The 26,156-nt window shown below is 38.9% G+C and overlaps 1 protein-coding gene and 1 long non-coding RNA gene across 12 annotated transcripts in view; one reads left to right on the top strand and one right to left on the bottom strand.

Moving 5' to 3' along the window:
- Nuak (Nuak family kinase 1) overlaps positions 1–26,156 on the top strand; it is a 56,930-nt gene that overhangs the window by 17,762 nt on the left and 13,012 nt on the right. For 5 of the 11 annotated variants that reach the window (XM_036817158.3, XM_036817157.3, XM_036817151.3 and 2 more), the window contains exons 2-7: positions 19,364–19,749; positions 20,192–20,391; positions 20,449–20,666; positions 21,111–21,708; positions 22,357–23,508; positions 24,835–25,593. In XM_036817158.3, the coding sequence (XP_036673053.3) occupies positions 19,526–19,749; positions 20,192–20,391; positions 20,449–20,666; positions 21,111–21,708; positions 22,357–23,508; positions 24,835–25,593 (3,151 nt within the window). In that variant the 5' untranslated portion in view covers positions 19,364–19,525. Of the gene's footprint in view, positions 1–7,307; positions 7,466–9,946; positions 10,102–19,363; positions 19,750–20,191; positions 20,392–20,448; positions 20,667–21,110; positions 21,709–22,274; positions 23,509–24,834; positions 25,594–26,156 lie in introns of those variants that run through there. The other 6 variants (XM_036817159.3, XM_036817160.3, XM_036817163.3 and 3 more) reach the window with 4 other exon arrangements.
- LOC136117038 (uncharacterized) lies at positions 9,946–10,736 on the bottom strand. Its single transcript, XR_010654238.2, has 2 exons — positions 10,475–10,736; positions 9,946–10,411 (listed from the first exon to the last, which is right to left on the bottom strand). It is a non-coding gene; the product is annotated as an uncharacterized lncRNA (long non-coding RNA).

The following is a 26,156-nucleotide window of genomic DNA, read 5'->3' as shown; positions in this document are numbered from 1 at the left end:
TGTTGGAATTATAGAAAAAGTTCAAAATAAGCTAAGGATTATCTATATACATGATAATAGTTATAGAAAACATATTAAGTTAATAAAATATCTTGCTGCTAAATCTTTTAAAAGGTTTGAAAAATGCAAGTTTTTAAAATTTTTGAAGAATTATTTAATTGTTATTATTGTTATGTATAATAGATATTATTTTTTATACAGTAAATATCCACGATAATTTATACTGTCCATAAACATTTTCTTTAATTTTTAAAGCTTGTAGATTATGTATTTAAGAACTTAACACAAAACAATATATTACATTTCGAACCCATTTTAGTTAAAACCCCCCTCACATTACGTCTTAAGGCTTGAACATATTTTCTCGTTAGTCAAAGTTTCAGCAATTCACAGAATATTTTTATTTAGTTCTCATATACGTACGGTATGTGTATAAGTTTATATATTTTTTCCTCTAAAAGGCACTTCTGGCATAAACACAAAAATAAACAAAATGGCAACAACAGTTGCTAAACTACGTCCTTCCCCCCAATTTCCGACCTCCGACCCCACCTGCCACGAATCCTTTTCCCGAGAAGGAACTCTTGGAGAGGTCGGCACAAAACAAAAAGTTGCAAATGCATTTTAATTACATGCGTCTCGGTGGCAAGTGCCCCCTCCATTTTGAGTCATGCAGTCTGCGCTTCAATTTAAATGGGTAAAAGTGCTTAAAGCAGCAAAAACGAGAAAAAAATGAAGCAATTAAATTAATTTTTCGGTTTGTTTGGGGCCTCAATGCGTCTCGAAAGTGGACAGCGGTCAGTGAATAAAAAAAGTATAAAAAAAAGAAGGCAACAATTAAAAAAGTGTGCCAGCGTTTTCGAGCAGCCAAGTGACAAGGAATGCCGACGACCTTCGAAAATGGGCGGTGGGTTGGGGAATTGTTTTTTGTGCTTTCCTCGAGATTAGTGGCACTGCGACAGTTTGTCATTTTTGCGCACATTCATTTAAATGTCGAAATTAATGAACAAACGCAACGGGCAACATTTGTCAAGTGAGAAGCAGCTCAAAAGAAATGCAATACGCATGCAAATTGCTCAGCTAATTGGCTAAAAGCATTTTCGGGGGAAATGCATTTTCCATTTTCTTGCAGCTCGGTATTAATGAGGAATTTTCTCAATGATGCATGCAAAATCAATTCGCAGCTTAAAAACTTTTCCAATTAACGAGAGTTACTTCCGCTTTTTCTTTCAGCCAAAGTTTTTGGGCTATAAGTGAAATATATGTGTATGAGTGTGTATTTATTGCTGCGTAAAAAGTAAACCAATATTTCGCTCCATGACTCTATAAAACTTTATAGGAAGCAGCTGAAAAAGTAAAGTAATGCTTTCCTTTTTTTTTTTTTCAGGCACAAACTTTTTATTAATGTTTGTGTCGCACTTTTTCGTCGGACATGCGGCGCCCAAAGTCGAGGAAGCAATTTTATGTTTCGGCCATTGTTTGTTGCCTTTTTGTAGCCGGGCCGAAATAAACACATTTTTATTACAAAATATTTTGTGTGCTGGATGCGAGCGTTTTATTGCACCACGGTTGGCTCTAAATCAAAAGCTTTTTACACTAACTTAAATTATTTGCCAGGCAAAGGGAAAAATGGGGTAAAAAAAATCCATGAATAAAACGCATAAATATGTGAACGCCCTACAAAGTTGGCCAGCAGCCGGAAATGGTAATAACATCTATATTTATGCACAGTGCGTTTCGCAGCTGTAAGGCGGTTTGTTTTTGTGCAAAAATAAAAAGAGTTTGAGCGCATAAATTCAAAGTGTACCTTTTTTTTGGATAATCCTTTTCAATTTACTGTATTGTTATTTGGGAAATAATTGGAATTTTCGGTTTTATATGGTGTTGCATAAATTTAATGCTGCTAGGGGATATAATAAATACATTTCAAATAAGATTAAAATGCTTGAAATACTTTTGTTTCCAGCTGATAAAAATATATTTATGTATTTAAAAAAGTGATGCATTTAAATGAATGGGAAGATTTATATTTTCTGCTGATAAAAATATATTTCGGGTATTTCTTTTAAATTAAAAAATTAAAAAATGTATTGAAAGTGAAAAAAACCACTAAAGATAAATAAAAGAGCTTCTTAAGTTTATATTTCCTTGCAAACAGCGTAATGACTCTTCTTATCGATTGCAATTAGGCCTAAAACACCTGCCTTTTGCCAAATCCGTGCCAAATTGAAGTGGGAAACTGAAACAACAGCCCTGCAAAAGTCCTTCTGCGAACATTACGTATACGCCACGTTCTCGGCCCTCCTCTTCTTGGCCGAAAGGAGTGCAAAATGTTGCTGATTAAGTGGTTGCCGCAAGCAATTTGCGTCAAGTGAGGCGCGTGACTCTCAACATGTGTCAACCGTACAGTGGAGACTCGAATGCAAAAACAAAAGCCACGATGTGCGACAATTACAACCGTAAATTATGCCACAAGCAACAGCCAGGCCACGCCCACCTCGGTTGGCCTACGTTTTGGCCTGGTCCGCCAACTTGGCCACAAAAGAAACAAGCCCAAACAACAACGACAGAAACAACTACAGAAACAACGACAACGCCAACGACAACTCAATTAAGTAAATGAGTGAAAACCGAGATGTTGTTGCCCGTGTGCTGCTTATGTAGCCACGTTGGTTGTTGCTCTTGGCAGAGTGGCTTACTTGTGTAATTAAGTGAGCAAATCACAAAATAATTATCCAACTCAGAGCACAAAATGCAATTGCTAAAACCCCGTAGTTTTTTTTTTGTATTTTTTCCGGTTCCTTACTCCTGATGCTGTCGTCATTGTAATTTTCAAAAAAAAAAAAAGAAATGCAATTATCGCACTCTGTCTCCTTGACAATTAGCTGGCATAACTAAAGCTTATCTCAACGTCATGCAAAAAGTCAATTACGCACAGCTTAAATGGCCCACACAAACTGGCTAACACCCACGAACAGACACACACCCACACACACACACTATACAGGCAGTGTGAAAAGGACATTTTGTAGCTATTGCGTTCTTTTGCCGGCTGGCCACCCTTTTTACCCATTCAGCTGCAAGCAAATTTGCCGCGTGCAATGAATTGAATGCAGGGGTGACATGAAATGGGAGCTCTGAAAAAAAACTAAATGGAAAAGAATTTCACTACGGCTGGAAAAGGTAAAAGCATGTGCACTTTCTGGCCAAAAGCTGTTGTGCCTTTAGCCATTTGCTGTATTTAAAATGTACGATATTTTTAAAACCTTTGACTTTATTGTTTATAATAGCTGGTTTAATGTTTGCTCTTTATAAGAGTTAAAAACTAAACAATTTTCTGTGGAAAAAAAAAAATCAAAACAAAGATATATCTAAAAAATATATTAAGCTTAAAAAACTGTTAATTTTGTTATTAAAAATTATTGTTTTCCCCCTTTAGCATTTTATAAGAGTTTTTAAATCCATTAAACTTGTTTTGGTTATAAAGACTTTTCCATCAAAAATGATTTACCTAATTTGATGCGATAATAAAAGGAATCAACATAAAGCCAGCTCCAAAAAAACTTTGGTAATTTTAAGTTTCATAACCCTAAGTAAAACCGAAAAAAAGCTGAAGAACTGTTAGTACTTTGGGTCGAGAGAAAAAAAGGGTGTAAAAGAGGGGATTAAAAGGGGGAAACTTTTCGAATTCATACAAGTTGCGCTTTTTAATCATCGCCCCCGCACTTTTATGGTAAACTATTTTAAGTATGCGCTGTCGTCGATTCAAGCGAAAGTTAACGATTTACGAGCACCTTCAAGCCACTCAACTCACGCGTATGCTATACGTAAATATTACGCATACGTATATTCATAGAAATTCCCCCCTGTTCCACAACCCCGGGCGATATTGAACCAACAAAAAGTTGAGCAGTCAGCGAAAATGGCATTTCCGGTTGAAGTTGGCACACAAACAAAATTCCAGCAATGTCGCATTTATTTATAAGGCAACCCGAAATGCAGGCACGCACATGGTATATGGTATATATCCAACCCCTTTTCCTGCTTTTCCGACTCCTCCTACACTCTGATTTCACTTGTTTTTGTTTCGCTTTTATTTTTTTTTTTACTTCTTTGTCGTTGGCGACGTTTTTGGCATGCAAGTTTTGCACTTTCCTTTTTTTTTCTCACTTTTCTTTATTTTTGAGTGACTTTTTGCTGTTGCATGCGCCAAGTGCAGACATAAGGCGAAAACGAGGCAAGGCGAGGTCTTAACTAGGTCGATCATTTGATGGCACACGCACACACCTAAGCCCACCCGAACTGGCATTAAATATTTACCAACACTCGGAAAAAACAGGGTTGTCAAACGTCCTAAAATGGCTAAGTTTAAGAACATTTTATTCTTGATATCCAAATATTTCTTTGCAAGTTTTTGAACATTAGAGAAGAAATGGGAAGGAAATTGTACTCGCTTAGATGAAGCTCCGTATAATTTGGTTTATTATATATGTACATTGTATTTTTGAAGAGAGAGACTAAAATATTCTGCCAACTTCAAGTTGTTCCTAGTACTTTATTTCATCACAGAAAGTAATTTTTAACGCCTTCTTGTTGTTCTTGTTACGTACTTTTTCTGTGTTGGTGAATTGTATCAGTTAAATTATTATTATTATTATCTAAAATGTTTACAATCCCAATTGATTATGAAATACGTATGAACTTCTGTATAACTATATTTTCTTGATGTTATAAGTTGTACATATCCTAGAATCCTTTAAATTATTTTTTTCCTAATTGAAACAATCCCCTCCTCAATATATTTCCCCAGTGCCATTATAGTGCGAGCAAAAATGGCGTGCGGAAATTATATAAGCTCACTTTATGCTATTAAGTTTTGACTTACTGCCTGTCTGGTGTCTATTTGTCTGCCCGACTGCCTCCGGGTGAACCATGTGCTTTCCAGTCCGGCCGTAGTCTCGTACTCGCACTCGTACTCGTAGCCTTCCAATTACATTACCCCGGCCTAGGGATCGTCAGCGTGCTCCATTTCTCGGTCGCTTCCTCGACGGAAATACGGGAATATGGTCGCCCACTTTGAGCCGGGCAAATATTTGCCCTGCCCTGCCCTGCCCTGCCTTGCCTTCGACTAAAAAGGTGATAAACTTGGCATAATGCAATATTTAATGTTTGAACAGGCATTTAAAAGGTTATATAATGCAGTTATGCTGTTGGCCCCACACTATCATCATCATCGTTATCATCATCATCACCGTCACTATCATCTCCATCACCGTAGCCATCGTGGTCTGAAGCATTTCTGGTCGGTTGTTTGCCCAGCGCTGATAAGCTTTGAAATATTTTGCACACCCTTGCATATGCAAATGCGAAATAGACGTACACTTGGAAAAATTAGACTTCGTTTTGAGTATTAGAAAATTATTATAACATTTTTTTTATTTATCCCAAATCTGTCTTATTAAAAAAAGGGTTTTAATTTTAAGATTCTATATTTTAATATTCTATATTTAATACTTAAATCAGAACGCGATCCTTTAGAGCCATTTTCTTTCAATTTATAACAATAATAGTACTATCACTTGTTTTTATCATCCAGTTTTCCATAGTAAAATCTTTAAAAATAACTTTTCCCTAAGAATCCTAGCTCAAGAGTGTAGTTTCAGCCATTTTAAGCTGTAGTGTAGACCAGTCCCAAATCCAGTTACACTCGCAGTATTAGAGTCAGGCCCAAATCAGTGACAGGAAAGCATCGGGGGTACTGTGTGGATGGATAGACACAGACCTATATGGGCACAAGCAAACATGCTTACATAGTTCCAACTCCCCAACGCCACTGAGTTTGTGTGAGCGTGTTCACGTGCCTTCGACTCTGTTGATTAATGTTGTTGGCCACCCAGCTGAGCATTGAGTAATGCCAAGCAACTTCTGCTTGATGGATAAACGGGACTCAGCAGCAGGTCTTCCCATCCATCCATCCATCCGATTCTCCCCAGTCCGTATTAGGGCCAAAAGAATGTTACACTCTGGCCAAAGTGTGTCTGGGGCATGCACATAAAATTACCTGAATAAACACCGAAGTTACCCATGGAGTGAGGTGTGCAGAGTCCAAAGGAATTTAGCATTCATGTGTTTACAATCTACTGAATCATTAATAGATATTTGAGAGCTTTTCAAAAGAATCAGTTCAAATGGATTTACGTAGCATCATAGAAACTATTTTGTAAAGACTTTGGGTAGGGTGTCATAGACAAATGTTCTTTAGATTTTAAACTATTAAATTTTTAAAACTATGTTGAAGATATATTAGTTATTATAACTTCAGATGGATTTTAGAGAAATCATTCGAACTATTTCTAAAGGCTTGGAAGAGACTTGAAAGAGAAAATAACAAAAACACTAAACATTGCTTACTATATTATTTTCATAGATATATTAGCAATGATATTCCTAACAATATATATTAAATAACACGAAAATTTCATGATAAAACCAAACATTCAAAATATTGTATTGTATTATTTCGAAATATTTGATTAAGCTATAGATGCCAAGCGAAAGGAAATACTCTTTAAAATTCGAAATACAATATTTTCCGGACTTGCAATTTTGAAGATACTCGATGACCTTTTGCAAATGTGCCAGCCGTATAATTTGTGTACGCAAAGATAAAGAAATGAGGAAATTATATCTAAATAAATCAATGGCTCATTTGCCAATGCCCCCGCCCTCGAGCAGCTGTTTACATAGGATATATACCGATGCATACATATATACATACATATGAGCGCCCGCACATGCGTATAAACAACGCCTTATAGACACCCCACTATACCTATACAGATCTCTGTGTGCAGTGATCGTGATTGCGATCGGTTCACACATAATGCCGCTCCATCACGGCACGCGCCTTGCTCGAAAATCGGAGGAGCCACCCGAGGCACGTGAGAGAAAAGAGGGTCGGGACAGAGTTGGTGTTATATGCAGAGATATAGATAGAGATCTCGAGAAAGAGAGATCGCCTTTTTTCGGGGAGAGAATAGTGCATTTATTTTTAGGATAACAATGGGCCCCGAAGAGCACCGGCAAGCGGCGCGATATTCGGTGGATTTCTATATTTTCCTCGGGAAAATTCGAGGAAAACTTTTCAGTCGAGCGCATAGAGCAACGCGAACAAGGCGTCTAAAGGCCAGTGCGCGAATTATTTGGTATATATACCAAATATATACACACATATACCCAAAAATACCTATAGATATCTATCTATCTATCTCTATATATGTGCGCAGATAGACCACGGTACAAAAATATATACTCGAAAATTATACTCTATACGGTGAAAGAGGGAAAAGAAAATCATTTTTCAAATTGACGAAAAGTAAAATGTGAAAATTTAGTGTGTGATTGTGTGTGAAAGCTGGTCATGAAAAATTGCAATAAGAAAAGCGGCCATAAAAGTGAGCAAAAAGTAAGAGATAGCTAAAATATATCTCGGTGTGTATCTATAATAGTATTATCCCGAAAAGAACCCAAAAAAATACGAAGAACGAATGAAAACACACCAAGTCCCAGCAGCAAGAATCTTAAGTAGAGAAGAAACGTTGCGTTTCTTTCAAATACGTATTTCGGATTCAGATTCAGATTCTGGTTCGGATTCGGTATTGGATTCGGTTGTGGTCTTGGTCTCTGCGGCAATGCTTCCTCGTTCCCATCGCATCATACCATCCCCATCATCATCATCCACATCCCATCTATGCTATTTAGTTTTTGGGGTATGTTTTCTAGTTGCTGCCTGGCCTCTCTTGGCTGCTTTTACTTTTTGTTTCAACTGCTGGTTTTCTGGTCTTTTGCTCAAATAAAAATTCCTCTTGCGTGTTAGCTAAAAGTTATTTTTAAAAATTTCTTTTAATTTTGTTTTCTTGTTGGCGCGTAGATACGAGACTTTAAATACGGCGACGTCTTCGTCTGTCGATGCTCTCAAGGAATTTTTAGCTCTCGCCGCTGCATTAAAGCGGCAAAAAAGACAGAGAAACCATACAAATTATTATTATATTATTTCCGCCTGATACACAAATTAGATCTTGCAAATTAGCGGAATTAAATTGCATTGCATGCTAGGTGCAATTAATTCAACATCTATCACAGTCTTTCCTACAAACTTTTATTTTTTTTTTTTCCTCTTGTGAAAACTCGCTTTTCCCTTTTCCAATTTTTACGCTTGGCAGAAGTCTCTGTGTGTGTGGGTGGCACTTGGAAATTGCACAAAGGAGCAGCCAACCCTTCGTTTCCAGAAATGTGTTACGTATACGCCGGTTGGCCTTAACTTGGCTTAAGTGCATCACTTATGCCACAGCTAATTGAATACAGTTTCGGGGTATACTATATATAATCAAAATATTGTGCAATAATGCATTAAATTTATGGCACAAACAAAGCAGCTTAAACAAAAGGAACTGGCCTTATTGTCCTTGTTAGAATAGATAGAAGAATAAACAGGGCAGGATGTCCTTAGGATTTATGACCTCATTAATATCCAATCAACCTGTTCAAATCGGTCGGTTGTAATTAAGCTCCTTGGCTGCCTGTCAGCCAGACTGTAAACAAACTCACCAACTACCAACTACCACCTACCAAATGGCAATTAGGCAGGGCATTTATTTTACTACAGTTTGTCAAATGCAATATCCGTGAAGGTGGACAGTCGGCAGTTGGACGGACAGACAAACAACGAACCTGGCCATGGCAACAATGTCACAACTCAAGTGTCAAACAAAAGGCGACGATGGCATTGGCGAAAGCTGCTTGGGCAACGCAACCAAAACAACGTCAACTCGGTGGGGGATTCTCAGGAAGTGGGGGCGATATCGGGGGAAACTAAAATATCAAAATTTGCACAATACTACTGCGACGATAGTTTACGGTGGTGACAACAAAGCGCTCAAATATTTTCCAATGAGCTCTCGCCTGTATGTACAATGTACATTTTGCACAACTCAAATAAACTTACTCAGCGAGCTACCAATTTTATTCTAAAATATTTACCATGGAAAGTTTACCTGAGTAAAACGCAAACAATGATCTTTAAGAAAAGGCCAAACAAAATCGTAGCGTTAGTAACCACAAATAAGATATTATATAACAAAAAAATATTAAAAGATAGAATAATAACAAAATGAATTTACAAAAATATTTTTAAAAGTTTAGGAAACATTTCGACCTTTTTCATTTTTGTTGTATAATTTTACATATTAATTAAAAAAATAATTTTTAAAATTGTTCTAAATCTAGTGGTGATTGTTTGGAAAATAGTCTTTAAAGGCCTTATGACACTTGCTTGATTTTTTGATTTATTTTAAGAAGTCATTTCAAAAAGTCAAAGAAGGGGGTACCATTCGGCAAAATTTTATAAATTTAATATTAATTTAATTTTATTTAATTTTGTTATCCAATCAATTAGTTTAAGATCAAGCAAGTGTCATAAGACTTTAATCAGATTAATGGAATTGATAACTAAAACCAAATCTTTCTGAGAAATTTAATGCAGTTTAATCTATTTATCAAATAGACAAGATATTTAATACAATTAATTTGTGGAACCCCATTAAAGCTATCAAAATTAGTTAACATTATTAATGGCATAATTTAAGTGTAATCGGTGGGCGGTTTTGAGCGGCATTAATTTAAATCTGTTTATTTTGTTTATTTGCAATTTCAGAGCTCATTATACAGCTACCGTTCTGGTGTCTAATGTTTTAGCAAACGAAAACTTTTCTCGTATTCGGTTGCAATTTGCAAATATTAGTATTTCCTTTGGGGACACCATGGGCGGAATTCATCATTTGCCATTTGCAGATGCTTTTCCCTGTGCTTTTCCATTTTCATCGCACTCATCACGATGGCCATTTTCATGTGGGGGAAGATAGAGTAAATGAAAACTTTTGGCCTGCAGCTCTTTCGGCAGCGAAAAGCGTTAAATTCTTGTTTCCCAGCAGCCAGCTAGAAAAGTTTCAGTTTTACAACATATGGCTATACACCGAAAAAAAGAAATAGTCATAGAAAAGCAACTATTTTCATAATAATTCTACACTGTTTGGTATCGATAAGGTAAGTAATAAATGAATTCTTTTCAAAATATTAAATTGAAACTTTGAATTTAAAAGTGTTTTTGAAAATTTTTATTTTCAAATACTACCACAAATCCAAATTCTAGATTCTTTAATTTATAAATAAAAATGTAATTTATTATATTTCAACATGCATCTTTGCTTAAATTTCAATACTGCCTCTGATATACTTTTAGAACAACTGGTATTACATGTTAATTTACTGATTTTTTTTGGGTGTATATGGCAGCTTATTGTGGGTGTTTCTGTGTGTGGGTGTCTTTTTCAAGTCGTAAGTTCGGGAACGTATTCTAAAAAAAAAATTGTTCTGGGTCGTACATTTTTTACGCAAAACTCCACGCATGCAAATTTACCAAGGCAAATGTGCGTGCTAGATGTATTCTATTGCGGTGCCATCTGGGTGTTTTTCAATATAGTCCATCCAGAAATTCGGAAACGCATTCCGAATCGGTAATCTTGACGAAAAACGAAAAGACAAAGAGGAACATGCAAGAAAGCGCGCGGTTCTTCTCGTCTCTTGCATTTCTTGTCACTTGCATTTTTATTTCCATCAAGTGAAGTACAGCTCCAGTGAACTACAGCCCCAATGAACTACAGCCCCAATGAACTACAGCCCCAATGAACTACAGCCCCAGTGAACTACAGCCCCAGTGAACTACAGCCCCAGTGAACTACAGCCCCAGTGAAGTACAGCTCCAGTGAAGTACAGCTCCAGTGAACTACAGAACCAGTGAACTACAGATCCACGTGGCCTATTACATACGAACCTCGTTTTAGTGTTTGCTACCCCAATTTCTCCATTTCTTTCACAGGTAAGTGAATTGTAGTTAGTGTGGTGCAAAATTAACATAAGAAATTAGGTGAAATTAGGTGCACATATTGTAATTGTCATACATACATACATACATACACATGTGCAATCAATCATCAAATATCAAATTAATTACATTAAATAACAATTATGAATGTACACAACTGAACTTTGCATAAATATTTAAAGTGTAGTTGTGTGAAAATAAAGAAATTCCAAAATCGTAAAATACATACTTACATAATACATACTACACAGCCCCAGTGAAGTACAGCTCCAGTGAACTACAGATCCACGTGGCCTATTACATACGAACCTCGTTTTAGTGTTTGCTACCCCAATTTCTCCACTTCTTTCACAGGTAAGTGAATTGTAGTTAGTGTAGTGCAAAATTAACATTAGAAATTAGGTGAAATGTTAAATGTGATTGCACATATTGTAATTGTCGTACATACATACATACATACACATGTGCAATCAATCATCAAATATCAAATTAATTACATTAAATAACAATTATGAATGTACGCAACTGAACTTTGCATAAATATATAAAGTCTAGTTGTGTGAGAATAAATAAATTCCAAATTCTTATAATACATACTTACATATGTGTGCATTAACATATTTAAAGTGCACGCTCAATATTTTGTTTTGTTTAAATCTGTGAAAATAAAAATGTGCATCAATTAGCAGAAAAACGTTTAAAAATTATAATGATTTCGGTAGAACGTTTACAACGCAACGTAGGAGACGATTCCGACCCCATAAAATAATAAACTTATGGAATATCATTTTTTAATATTTCCGAATTTCGAAATAGGTTTTTTTTTTCCTATTTTCCAATAATTTTTATATTTTTTTTTCAGACACCGCTCTTTAAGGAGATGATAAATAATAACATAGTGTCAAATTTAAATAAAATAATAAGCCCAGATGTCATAATGGTGTAAGGACCTTTTTCATGGGCTGGGATAAAACTCAGTCCGGCCAGGGTCCTCTACAGTTAAATTTGTAGAAAAGTGTTGGGACGAAACTGGACGGGGAGTTGCCGCGGGGATTTGTGGGGAAAGGAGGCCAGAGTATCCGCGTTGCACCGAGTAAGCAGCTCTAGCGCAACACGGCATCCGAAAGGTATAGTGGAGGGCGGGGCTGCTCCAGGCGAAAATACTAACGAAACGAGCGGCGCAGCCGATCCCTGGGAAAATACCAACAAAACTGGACGGCGTGGCCGTTCCCCCTGGATGTGCGACTCACAAGCTACTGGGGTAGGGGGGTAGTGCTCCCAGTGCTCCCTGTGGTCGATCGAGTGGTCGTTTTCACTGAGTAAGCTTCTCTGGCGCAACACGATTCCCGACCGGCACAGATCACTGCACGTGGCTCGCGACTACCTAAACCGTATTTGGGGCGGGGTTCCCAGGAGAGGGTGGCCAGAGGCGATCCTTTCCTATGCTCCTTGTGGGCGATCGGGTGGTCGTTTGCACTGAGTAAGCAGCTCTGGCGCAACACGATTCCCGACCGGCACAAATCACTGCACGTGGGTTCCCGAAAAATGCACAAATTCACACGGACACATACTTCTTCATTCTCTCTTGTCTTTATTATTCGCTAGTATCCTAGGTCTCCTAGGTCTGATCGCCTTGGCTGCCATTCGAGAATGAGAGCGGGCTTCCGCCCTTGCGGCCGCATGTAGGCCCGGCTTGCCGGGTTTCTTCGTTTCCCAACACAGTTTCTTATCGAACCTCCCGCCTATCGCTATCGGCACTATCAGCTGTTGGCCCTCGGTCGACCAACACTGGGTGGTTTTCCAGCCCTGGTGCGCGCAATATTTAAATCGGATAAGCTTAGCTTCTAGTTTGAACTTAAATAAATTGCCTTCGTGGCGTAACGACTTATATTATAATTATATTATATATTATAACTTATAAATAAATGGCCTTCGTGGCGTAATCTCCAATTGTATGCCTTCGTGGCGGAAAGAATAGAAATGGCGAAATGTGGAGGGTGTGTTTCACGCATCCTCACAATGGAAATGAATTACGGGGGCAACACAAAAAAGAAAGGGCTAGTGTCTTTTATAAATTTTAATTTAATATTGCAAGGTACGTCACACTGTAATTTTCAACAATTAGTTAACATTTTTTTTATTAATAAACTTCAAGACGTTTTTTTGTAATCCGCTTTAAATTGAACACGCAGGCGAGAAAATGTATATTTTATTAAAGGCATCTTTGCCATGTCTGCATTAAGCACTTTTATAAACAAGAAAGGAAGTAAACTTCGGCAAGCCGAAGTTTGTATACCCTTGAAGTTATAATTATTAAATATAATTCGAAATTCTTAAAAATACAAATAATGATATTGCCAATAGTATAAAGTAATATGTCAAAAAACACCGAAGCTATAATTTGCTTCATATTTTCCCACCAATTTTCCGATCGTTCCTATGGGCAGACGGACATGGCTAGATCGACTCGTCTAGTGATGCTGATCAAGAATATAAACATAGCTTGGTAAAAAGGCTAGGACTAACAATTTATATACATAAACAGTAGCAAATATTATAAATTATATATTATTTTATAAATACTGTTGACCAAATCAAAAATTTTAATTGTGCTTTGCAGAATCCCTTAAAAGAGATGGGTACGGAGCGGCAGAATACGTTAAATACATCCGGTTGGCCTTTGTGCGGCAAAAAAACAGAGTGTATAAAGGAAACAGAGCACGCACAAGGGCCAACCGGGAACCAGGAGCTTCACCAGATGGAAATTAATATTTCCTTTTTTATTTTATTATCTGTTTATTATTTATTTATTATTTATTTATTATTTATTTATTAGATTTTTATTATTTATTTATTATTTTTTTATTATTTATTTATTTATTTTAAATGTTAAGTGTTAAATATTAAATGTTATAAACGTTACTGTTTTCCGAGCACTGGCTTTTATATCTGTACATGCGGTTTTTTATACCTTACCTTTTTTTCGTACCTTTTTTTTAACATTCTACGGATGGGCGTCTAGAATGTGTCTAGTTTGTTGCATCTGGGTGCATTCCTAGGCGAATTTGGGTTGATCTGGGTGCATTCCTAGGTACATGTTCCAGGTGCATTAAAAAAGAGCCAAGCATGGAAAATACAGAACCCGAGAACAAAATACTACTCTAGAGCACGAATTTTCAAGACCGGTCTTCACTCACGTCATATTTGGGCTAAAAGCAAGAACGATTTAATACAAAAGTAAGAAAGTTGCAGGCATGATTTAAGGTCGAATAATTATGAAATTAAATGAGTTATTATTTTATGCTAGTAAGAGAAATAAGTAATGGAAACTGAAAAGAAATAAACGTTATATATAAATAATATTAATATTTTAAGTTTACGTAAGTAAACTAAGTAAGTAAATACGTAAATGCCGCTCACGGGCATTAACACTGTCTAATTTATGTGCTTTATATACCGAGTACTTTCAGAATAAACAGTTGGGAATTATTAGAGAGAATGCGTCTAGAGTATTGCACTAAGGGGGTGAATCGTCTTTTTTTGCAAAAAATGCGAAAAGATAAAAATTTTCAGATTTGAATGCCAATGGATTGGAAATTAAGCAACGAGCTCAAGATGGTATGACATTCCTCAATCTGACGTTTAATTTGAATTTTGAGGGTGAAAAAATGGGATTCCGATTTTGGTCAAAAATACGAGATTCAGATTTTAGTCAAAAATACGATTTTTCTTTCCAGTCTTTCAGTCGTAGTTTTGTCAAATCAAGGCGTACCGCTAAAGGACCGACAGTTGAACAGCTTGCTCCTCTGCTAACGATACCAATTACTTTAAGAAAAATTTATTTTTTGACAAGTTTTCGCGTTTTTAAGGGGTGCATTCCTAGGTAAATTAATTTTTTTTTAAATTTTCGCATTTTTTAATGGGGTTTTCGCATTTTTAAGGGGTGCAACCCTAGGTACATCGGGATGCCACCCTAGGTACATCTGGGTGCAATCCTAAGTGCATCTGGGTACATTTCTAGGTACATGTTGCAGGTGCATTGAAAAAGAGTGCGTCCAGATGCATGCAATGGGTGCATTCTTTTTTGTCCCGCACCCGTGTAAAAGGAATGGACAGACTCATCACTTTCGGCACAGGTTTTTGGTGTCATCGCATAATGAAAGAGCGGGTGCTGGAATGCAGTCATTTACTACTGTGTTGTGCAAGCAAATGAAATTCTTGACATGTCTTGTTCCTTTTGCTGGCTCGCTTATTTCATTTACAATTTTTTTGCTTCCCCTTTGTTTGGCTTGTGTTTAGCCTGTGTCATCAACAAAAAAAAGATATAAAATAAAAATAAAAAGATATATGCAAACAGAACAACATTTTGTTGTTGTGTGTTTAACTTTTTCATTCCTTTCCTAATCGTTTTTATTTATTTTTTCCGCTTGTCTTATGCTCTTGTGAGGGAATTTGCACCACTGACCCTCGAGGACCTTCAACTTATCTGTTTTTTTTTTCGGGGGGTTCTTAATGTCTGGCAATTTGATAAATTGCATAAGAATTATCGTTCAGATTCACAGGAATATTTGAGGAATATTAAGATGTGCAAAGACCATAAATCGTGCGATTTATTTAACGCAATTAATGCTGATGTTGATTTGGGTTGGCATTTGGTCTGTCTGCTCTTGTTTTGCGTTCATTGAACGGCATATTTTGACTTATTGACACTTCACATTGCCCGACATTTGCCTTAATTGCCAAAGGAGACATACATATATGCTTTATGTATATTTTTGCATTATTTATTAGACTTCAGACAACATAAATTCGCCTTCTCATTGTATTTTCGGTTTGTTTTGCTTTAATTACCCGAACTGAACAGACGAAAATTTCTGTTGGCAGTGAAGATGTTTATTCTAATACAATAAATTAATGTAATTGGTTTGATTTATGATGAGGTTAGCAGACTACAAAGATTTATATTTTCTCTTGATTTTACTTTCTCAAAATACTTGTCATTCCATTGGCGTTAAGATATGTTGTTTGTATGTTTGTTTTTCTTAATATATGCACCTAACATAATTAGTATATAATTTGATTTTAATATTGAAGGCCTCTCAGCTTATAAATTTTGTATTGCTTAATCAATTTGTTTAAAGCACTCTACCCAATCAACCGATCCGACCCTCAATTTTAATTAAACTTATTATTATTCAATACTTAAATACTGAGACCCTTGAGCATCACCATAGCTCCACCTAGAAAATATCATTAATTTTATTCAATTAGGGCCCATCAGCAAAATGTTATTTTATCAACAGGGAAAATTCATTTAATTTTGCAGACAATCACATTGAAATTGATTTACTCGCATTTGAATGTCTGTGTGGAATTCTCTTAAAACACAAATAATTTGTCATTTTCCAATGCCATATATTCGATATGTGTTTGCCCTTTGTGCTGTCACTTGTCCGCCGTTTGCCACCCACCACTCACTTCCTACCACCTCCTACTTTCTCCCACCGATTGACATTGAAGCTGGAATTCAATTATGCCATTGAATTCATTTAATTTCTCTGCACAACACGATTTTTATCACCGGTTTATGGCCGTTGATTAATTTATGCCATTATTATTCTCGATTATATGAGGAATTTACCGCTTGGCTGGATGGATCGATCACATGGAATTCAAGTGGACCAAGAAAAATCAAATATTTGAGATACCAGTCACTGAAATAACTTGGCCAAAATGTCGCACTTGACTTGACCCAGAAAAACATACTCATTTGCATATTTACATTGCCTATCTGGATGGAATTTATTGTTGCTGTTCCTGTCGAAAGCAGCAGCAAAGAAAGCTAAAAACATATAAAAAAAATCCAAGAAAATATTTTCCCTTTACGTAAACGACAGCGATGCAAGAAATTCCAAACTGACGGAAAAGCAAGCGCAGATATTTCAACAACTTCTGACTGCCAAGTAGAAAAAGGGGGGCGGCATGGCGGATGGGGGGCGTGGCCGCCGTCTTCGCTCGTGTTTATCTCTGCCGGGTGCCATCCTCATCCCCAATCCCCAATCCACAATGCCCAATCCCCATCCTCATCGAGATTCGCATAGTTAGTTGTTTCGCTAGCTGCTCAATGACATGTGCTGTCTGAGTGCCAAAAAATAAGAGGGGAAAACCAAAAAAAAAATAAATAGCTAGGACTGGACGCCTCGCAATGTTATTGTATCTTGCAGATGCGAAATTGAAGGCATCGGGCAAACGGCGAACGCCGAGTTCAGCGCACTTTGAAAACTGTTCGTTGCCCTGATTTTGATTTTGGATTTGGCTTTGGCTTCGCCCAAGCAGATGCCCAAGATATATAATACCAAAAAAGAATCGGAGCTCTTCTCTCTATGTCTTGTGCACAGAGAGAAAATTATGTGTTTGAAAGGTAGATTTTATGATACCTTTTATTTGTGGCAAATGCATCATAATAATGTCTTATGGATGAATGGTTTAAAATCTATTGAAAAAACTGTTGAGAATTTTAAGAGTCCTTTGGGAAATTTTAAAGTTAACATTTTAATAAGCTGTGTATTTGTTTTACAAAGTTCTTAATATGATGATTCCGATTAAAAACACTTTAATTTTATTAATTTTGATACGAATTTATAAATATAAATGAAAAAAGATCCATAAACAAATTTTACAATTTGCTCTGTAGATAGGTTGTTTAATTATTTAATGCTTTTTCAGCGAAAAATTTTCTTAACTAATCGATTAGCCTATTCTATTTTGATATCTTTTCGAACCGAGTGTAATGCTTTATATGTACCACAACCATTCCTTTCAATTGATATTTCCTTTTCTTTCTCTGTTCGAGGGGGCAATATAATTGCGTGTAAAGATTAACTTATTTATGTGTGTAAAGAGGAGGTGGAGCTGCACGCGTGCCCCGCGCATTTGTTATGCATCTGTGTAATCCTATCTTAAAGATACAATTGCAGCCGGGCATTGTTGTTGTCGGTGCTCGACGAAGGCGATGGTGGTGGCTCGTGCCCAACTCCACAGATGGCCCACGTCTGCCTGGGTTTCTGTTGTGGTTACACTTTAATTTACTAGCCATCAAGTGCACATTTATAATTGGAACGATGCCAGCCAAAGGGGAGACCCCAGAGTGGCTTCTATCTGTCCGTATCCGTATCTGTATCTGTATATCTGTGTCTCTGTCGTCCCTTCCCCTTGAGTTTCCCTCCGCCCTCCTGCGACTCTATTTACTGGATCTTTCCCTTATTCTTGGCTTGCCGGTCGGTCATAACTGTCAGAGACAAAACGCCGCAGCTTAAGAGCAGGCAAGTCCTCACAGTTGCAGTACTGCAACTGCTCCACAATGCTGATAGATTAGTTCTCTAATAGCATCGCAATCCGCATTCAGACGGCACAATAGCGGAAAAGGAGGAGGAGCGATGAGGTGGCTTTACAAGTGACCACTTTAAGCCAGACACTTGGCGGACCTTTAAGCAGAGCCACCCAGATGTGGGCCAACTTTGCTGGCCATGTCGTTTGCATTTGCACAAAAGTCGGCACAGTAGAACATTACATGTGCAAGAAATTTAAATAAATTGTTTAAAGATTTCTCTGTTCATAATTATATAAATATATTTATAATTCTATTTTTACATAGGGTCATCGAAAAGCACATTAAATGTCATGTTACTGAAACTGAAAAAAATATATTTATTTTGATTGTTTATTAATCTTGTTTTTGAAATATTTCGCCCAAAAAATTATTTAAGTATAAGCTAGTAATATCAAAAATTCTGTAAAAAGGAATTTTTAAAGACATTTTTGTATTATTGCAAAGTTTCCTAGAAACAATATGGACTGCTTGTCACAAATTGAGGCAGAAATTTATCTGCAAAATTGCTTTCTGTGACACGAGAAGACATTTCTGTCGCTTTTGACATCTTTTGGCACCTCATCAAAAAGCAAGCCCTGAAAAATGTGTATTTATTTTGATAAAATATTGCTAAGAACAACATTTTTAAACAAATCAAATTTTTATGACACTGCGCGGTAAATATGATGGCCCAAAGTGAAAATTTCCTCATTCCACAGAAACCAAGAGAGCAGCCTTGCTTGGGCATAATTAAGAACTGGGTCGAGTGTAGATTTTTGGCTGCACTTCTCCCATATATATATTTTTTTGGCCAGTCAGAGAAAGGGAAAAGCGCAGCCACAGTTACCAGCAACTTTTTGCCAGATTTTTCCCATACATACGTACATACGTCAATCCCCGAGAGCGATTGCCTCCACTTCGCTGCACATCGCCCACTCGCCTCGTGGATAATTAATTGATTGCCCATTTGATTGAACGTTTGATGGATGAGTGCTGTCCCAGTGTTTTGGTTCGGTTTGCTAACGGATTCCCCATCCTTTCTCTGTCTCTTGCAGTAATTTGCATCGGCTGTTAGCGGAGCAGCCTCGACATCAGACCCATCCTCAGCCCCGGTTCCAGATCCAGCCTCGAGAGCAGTAGCAGTAGCAGTCACAGCCAGATCCACATCCATATCCAGCTCCACCTCCGCATCCACAACCACATCCACATTCACAGACATGGTGATAAGCAAACCCGATGGAGCGGCGCCCAATGGAGCGGCGGGAGGAGCGGGCGCCACACCAGCCGCACAGGCAGCTGCTCCAGCTGGCCTCGATGCCGCCGGGAATAGTCTGGCGCATCCCTCGGGGATACCGCAGGACCAAATAGACAATATCATGAGCGGCATCGCCAATACCGGCAACGTCAAAATGAACAATCACCGCAAGAAGCTGCGACAAAGGTGAGTGCTCCTTGAGCAATATTAATCTGTATTTCAAACATCAAACTTAAGTAAGTGGCATCAGGACTAAAAGTCAAATCGTTTGCATTTTAAAGGTAAATAGATACACAGAAATATTAAATGTATATCTTGCCTAATAAATATTCATTATAATAAATATAATAGATTCCTTTTTAACCTCATAAAATTTCTGTTTAACATCCGATTTACTATGGTTAGCCCTCTGTTTCTTTTTTAATATTTTTAAAGACTTAAACAGTTCCTAATTGCTATTAGTACCATTCAGACTTTTTGGCAGATAATGATATATAAGTAAATGTAATTTAAAATGTTTCTAGAGTCTATTTTTAAATCAGAACTTTTAAATTGAATATCTTTAAATAAAAATAACTTTTTAGTTTATTAATATATATATTAACTTTATTATTTATCTTCCTTTTAGATTTGATATTATTAAGAAACTAGGACAAGGCACATACGGCAAGGTGCAATTAGGTATTAATAAGGAAACCGGCCAGGAGGTGGCCATCAAAACCATCAAGAAGTGCAAAATCGAGGCCGAGGCGGATTTGGTGCGCATCCGGCGCGAAGTTCAGATCATGAGCTCAGTGCATCATCCCAACATCATCCACATCTACGAAGGTAACTAACTTATTTGATATAAAAAGCAAGTACATTTATAATTAAACATAATTTCAGTATTCGAGAACCGTGAGAAAATGGTGCTAGTCATGGAGTTTGCCGCTGGCGGCGAGCTCTACGACTATCTGTCCGAAAGGAAGGTTCTCACCGAGGAGGAGGCGCGTCGGATCTTCCGCCAGGTGGCCACCGCCGTCTACTACTGTCACAAGCACAAGATCTGCCATCGCGATCTCAAACTGGAGAACATCCTGCTGGACGAGAAGGGCAATGCCAAGGTGAGCTAAGGGTTTTTAAGTGAAACCCCTAAGCCAACATATTCCATAAAACCCATTTTTACAATAATCAAAACCAAGTTCATCAAATCTAGTTGTTTGAAAGGGGTTTTAATTGATTCGAAGAAAGAAAGCGTTGTGGAATATGATTATATTATTTATTTATGATTTTTCTGGAAGAAAAGACATGGTCTTAACTAAAAAACCCTTTAATTGATATATAAGACAATGTAGTAACTTATTTTACTAACAGATTAAGGGAAATATAACTTGTACAGTTATTTTAGAGTAACATATTAAATTTGTCCCATTTTCAAAATAATCATATACCAGATAATCAACCTCCTGAATTGTTTAATATAAGGGTTTCATCTTTATTATACTTTTTAATTAATTGCTATTTAATAACTACCTATTTTTATATAAAATCTAATTCTTTCTTCTCAGATTGCGGATTTTGGTCTGTCGAATGTGTTTGATGATCAGCGCCTGCTGGGCACCTTCTGCGGTTCCCCACTCTACGCCTCGCCAGAAATCGTGGAAGGAACTCCGTACCAGGGGCCCGAGGTGGACTGCTGGTCACTGGGCGTGCTGCTCTACACACTGGTCTACGGCTCCATGCCCTTCGACGGGTCCAACTTTAAGCGGCTTGTGAAGCAGATTAGTCAGGGTGACTACTATGAGCCCAAGAAACCTTCGAGAGCCTCTACTCTGATCCGCGACATGCTGACTGTGTGTCCAAGGAAGCGGGCTAGCATTGAACAGATCTGCTCGCATTGGTGGGTGAACGAAAACGATAATGTATCCTGTCTGGACCTGGCCGAGGATCTGGCCAATCAGACCCCCGTGCGATTGGATGTCCTGCTGTCACTCACGCCGGCCACAATTACGGCGGATCAGCTGGTGGTGCCATCGGCGGAGGGAGCAGCTGCAGCCAAGGCGGCGGCCAATGAACGCGTTCCTCGCTCCCATTCGGTGGGCTCGATCCGGGACATGGGACCACCGAACACGGAGGCGGAGCGCCGCATCCTGGACATGGTGGCCGGTGAGTCGAAGTCCATCTTCCTGCTTGTCGCTTCTGAAATCGCTTGAGTGGTCCCCAGTGTGTGAGATAGAAGTCCCCGTGCAGCAACCCGCGCTCAGAATCTTGAGTAATAGGATGGGTCGATTTGTAAGGACACCAGACTGTCGAAAAATCGATGTAATCTATGAGAAATACTAGGCAATGTTGGAGTAAAGGATTGTTAAAAAAAAAGTTTTCATTGTTTTTGTACGATTAGTCTTTTGATCTATTTGTTGATATAGTAATGAAATACTTATATAGACATCTGTTATTTTAATTAGGTATTTAAAATCAAAGACAATAAGTTCACCTTTGAGGCACAATATTGCCTAGCTGAGTTCGTAGATTGCAATCCAGTGCAGATAATGGTCCAGCAAATCATCCCACCCTATTGTGTATATAAATGGAGACTAACTGGCTGCCCAATACACACCGACACCAACCGACCTCCGACCTACCAAACACACTAACTGATCCTCCTCCTGAAACCAAATCCCAACCACATAACCCCATCACTTGCGAGTGTACTAAACCACTTGGAACTAAAGTCATTTAACCAAACTCATTAAACCACGCCACCCTTTCTCTCTCTCTCTCTCTGTCTGTCTCTGTTTCGTGAATATTTTGCAGCTGGTGGAGAAGCCGCCCTGATGCCCTCACCCACCAGGACCATTACTCCCGCCCAGAGTCCGGTGCAGACGAAGAGGAAGCTGCAGCCCACTGTTTCCACGGAGAATGCAGCCGGAACCACGGCCAAAAAGAAGGAGAAGCCAGCCAATAGCTCGTTTGTGATCAGCAAGGATGGGGCGCCACTGACTGAGGTACCACCACCCACCATCATCGAACCCCAAGTCACGCCCATGGAGGCGGAAACGATTGCCAATGTAGCAGAGGAAGTTCCAGCTCCCAGTTACTCCCAGAAAGACATGCAAATGGTGGGTGATCTCTGCGAACAGCTGATGGGAGATGGAACCAAAAGCAGCAGCACCACCTCACCGGCAGCTGCACCACCTGCACCCACACCAGTTGCTCGCCAGGCCACCAGAGGAAAACTGGACGCTGTGGTGGAGACTCCGGAGGAGAAGGATGCCACCAAGGTGATCAAGAAGTTTGTGAACAAGCACAAGACCGCCGATCTGGTGAATGCCATCAATGAAAGTGCCTCCAAGGCCACGGCGCCAGTGGTGGCTCCACCACCCTTTGTGCGCAAGTGCAGCCTGCAGGATGAGTCCACGCTGAACAAGTTCAATGCGGAGCGGAGGAAATCGCGAATCCTGGAAACTGCCGAGAAGTTCCAACCCCCGCCGCCGGTGACAGGAGCAGGAGCAGCAGCAGCTCCGGAGAAACCCAAGAAACTTAGCATACCCGGCGTCAGTGTGGGCAGTTTCAAGAAGGAGTTCGAGAAGAAGGCCACCAATCCGCCGGCTGTTGAAGGGCCCACGCCCGGTGAGCTGAGGGCTCAGGAGCAAGTTGCTGCAGCGGCTGCGGCCGCCCAGGAAGCCGAAGCACTGAGCACGCCACCCCCGTCACCAGGGGTGGCCCAATCCCTGGAGGGCAGCGACTCTAAGAACTCGGTGGCCTCGGTTTCCCTGGACGAGGCCCGACGCTCCATGGAGAACTCCATTGCCCTACTGCTGCAGGCCCAAAACGAGTCCAGCAAGGAGGTGGACCAGCTGTGTGCCCAAACGGAGACCATCGGGGTCAGTGAACCGGCGACTCAGCAGGAGCGCGAGCGTAAGTTGAAGAACGCCCGCGCCATCATCGGAAATGCCATCCAGCCAGGTGAGTGATCTCTGCATGATAGGTCCTAAGACTACCACACCATAGAGATTATGATATCCGTACCTAAGTTAAGCTAAACCACGCAGCGCTTTCAAGTTGACTACTAGCATTACTTAGCACTAGTATCCGGGATCTGGTTTTGAATCACGGTTCAAGTCAAAAGTCAGGTTAACAGATTTATAATCTATTAAACACGATATATAAATTTAGAAAAATTTTTGGAACCAGTATTTCAAAATTTAAATGGAAAAAATTCGATAAAAGAGGTATATCCTTTAATAATTTAATACTTATTATCCTTAAGACATACAATATGTATTTTACTTCAGTGCAATGCTTGTATTTCTAAGGACTACAACATTTACGGCTCAACTTACTTTATTGGAATATTTCCAAATATTTTTCTTATTTTCTCCCTTTATTTAACTCACTTTTGACTTGTACTTGGTAAAACCCGGTTCCATCGTCTTGTTTTCTATCTTTACTTTGGCATATATATTTAATTCCTTTCCATTTTCAATGTGTATGTGAACGTTTTGCAAGCCGAGTGCTGCATGGATTATATTTGGCTTTTGGAATATAATCTCCTGCTCACACTCACCGAACTTCATCTGAAGAACCAACAAACTGAGCGAATCCTCCTTTCCAATTTGCAATTTCGCTTGGCCAATCCACAAAGCCAATATAAAAAAGAAATAAAGAAAGAAATCCTCAAGCAAGAAATACACTCATCATCGACATCATCACCATCATCATCGAACTCACCTGTCTTTTGTCTCTCGCTCCCTCTTGTGCTGACTACCTCATCGCTGGGGTGGATCGATTCAATTGGATACATGTATGAAAAATCTAAACAGAGTGCTTTTTGAATTTTTGAAAAAGTTCACTAAAAACATGGATTCAAAGTTATTTTTAATTTTTCATTATTAAGTAGGAAGTACTTTAACCTGAGCAAATTGAATTCATTTCTAATTGCTAGGTTCTATATTAAAATTTTCAAATCGAAGTATATTATTTAATCTTGAAGTGATGTAAATTGCATTTTTAAAATTATCCTTACAAAACAATACAATCTTGCATATAAATTTTTTTTTTAATTTTTAACATGTATTTTGATTAAGAAACATAGCTATTTTGTACTAAATTTATTTACTATCCCAACATTTCTTAGAAAACGTTAGAATCTTCTATCCTTAAATACAAAACGTTTTTTAAATTGTAGAAAAGATTGTTGGTTTCCATGTGACGCCTCTTTTCCAACTGATCGACCCACCCCATTTCCCATACATGCTCATCATATTCATTGACTCATCATCTTAATTTTAGTGATACGCAGGCCAACACCGTTTTATGGCATCGGCAACGGCAACGGCTTTGGCAGTGGCATGGTGGGTGGAAGTGGAGTGGGTGGTGGTGGTGGTGCTGGTGGTAACATTGCACCCAAGCGCGTCCAGAGTGGCAGTAATTTTATGGGCTATTCGGGAGGAATATTACCGGGAGCAGGAGCAACATCGCCACCGATTTCGGGACCCCAGACGGCACCGCCAGTGCTCATATCACCCAATGCTTTGGCTGCCGCGAAGCAAACGATACAGCAGAGGATTTTTGGAGGTGGATTGCCCAGTCCCAATAGTCAGTCTGGAAACCGAAGACCAGCCACTTGGCAACCGCAGAACTCCTACAGCACGGCCAGCATTTTCCAGCCGCCACCGAGTGCGCAGAGTCCCTTCAAGATGCTGCAGCAGCAATATCAGCAGCGCTGCCAGGAGGATCAGAAGACCAGTGCTCTATTCACACCACCTCCATCGCCACAATATGCCGCCAGCCACGCCCTCGCCGCCCAACCAGCAGCAACCTATGGGAACAGCGGCAGCAACATCAGCGGTGCCAGCAGCAACAGCAACAGCAACAACAGAGGTCACAGCAACAGCAGCAACATGGGCAACTGCAACACGCTGCCCAATGTCAAATACAATGTCAATTCGCGCACGAGACCATTCAATCATAATCAAGCTCAAGACACACTCAATACCAATGCCAGTGCCAGTGCTACATGTGCCTTGCCTGTGGCTATGTGGCTGAAATGTAAGTCTTGGCAGCGGCTCCAAAAAACAAAAACCAAAAAAACCTCAAAAAAAAAAGAAAACCCAATCCGTATCCGTATTCGAAAACGAAAAACAAAAACCCAAACATGTGCTTTGTGCTATGTGTGCCTGCAAAAAATACAAAAAAATACCGAAGCAATCCACTCAATCCGTTTCCGTTTCCTGTTGCTCGATTATTTGTTTCTTTTTCCGCTCCCTTTGCTATATGAACACTGTTTGGCTTTGGAAATAAGTCCAAGGTTAATCGGTGTCATAATATCCTGGCTTGGTAGTCCTGGCTTTCCTTTTTCCCCTCGATATCACAACCGGAAACCCCACTTTTCTTTGGACGTTGTTTGTTGTTCGCGATGTGTGGTTGTTGTTCACTTTCTCGTTGTTGTTGTTGTTGATGTTGCTGCTGCTGTTCTTGTTGTTGATGTTGTTGTTGTTCGTGCCCGTTGTTGTTGTTCTGACTTTCAAGTAGTAGTAGTCTCGGCTTAACACCCCCCTTTTAAAAGCAAATACACATAGGCGCGCCTTAACCCATGAAAAACTGCACTCCTT

The sequence above is a fragment of the Drosophila suzukii genome, chromosome 3 (genome assembly GCF_043229965.1).
Source record: "Drosophila suzukii chromosome 3, CBGP_Dsuzu_IsoJpt1.0, whole genome shotgun sequence".
In the NCBI taxonomy this organism is placed as follows: Eukaryota; Metazoa; Arthropoda; class Insecta; order Diptera; family Drosophilidae; genus Drosophila; species Drosophila suzukii.
Note: the sequence above shows the minus strand (reverse complement) of the source record. Positions and strands in the feature narration are given on the sequence as shown.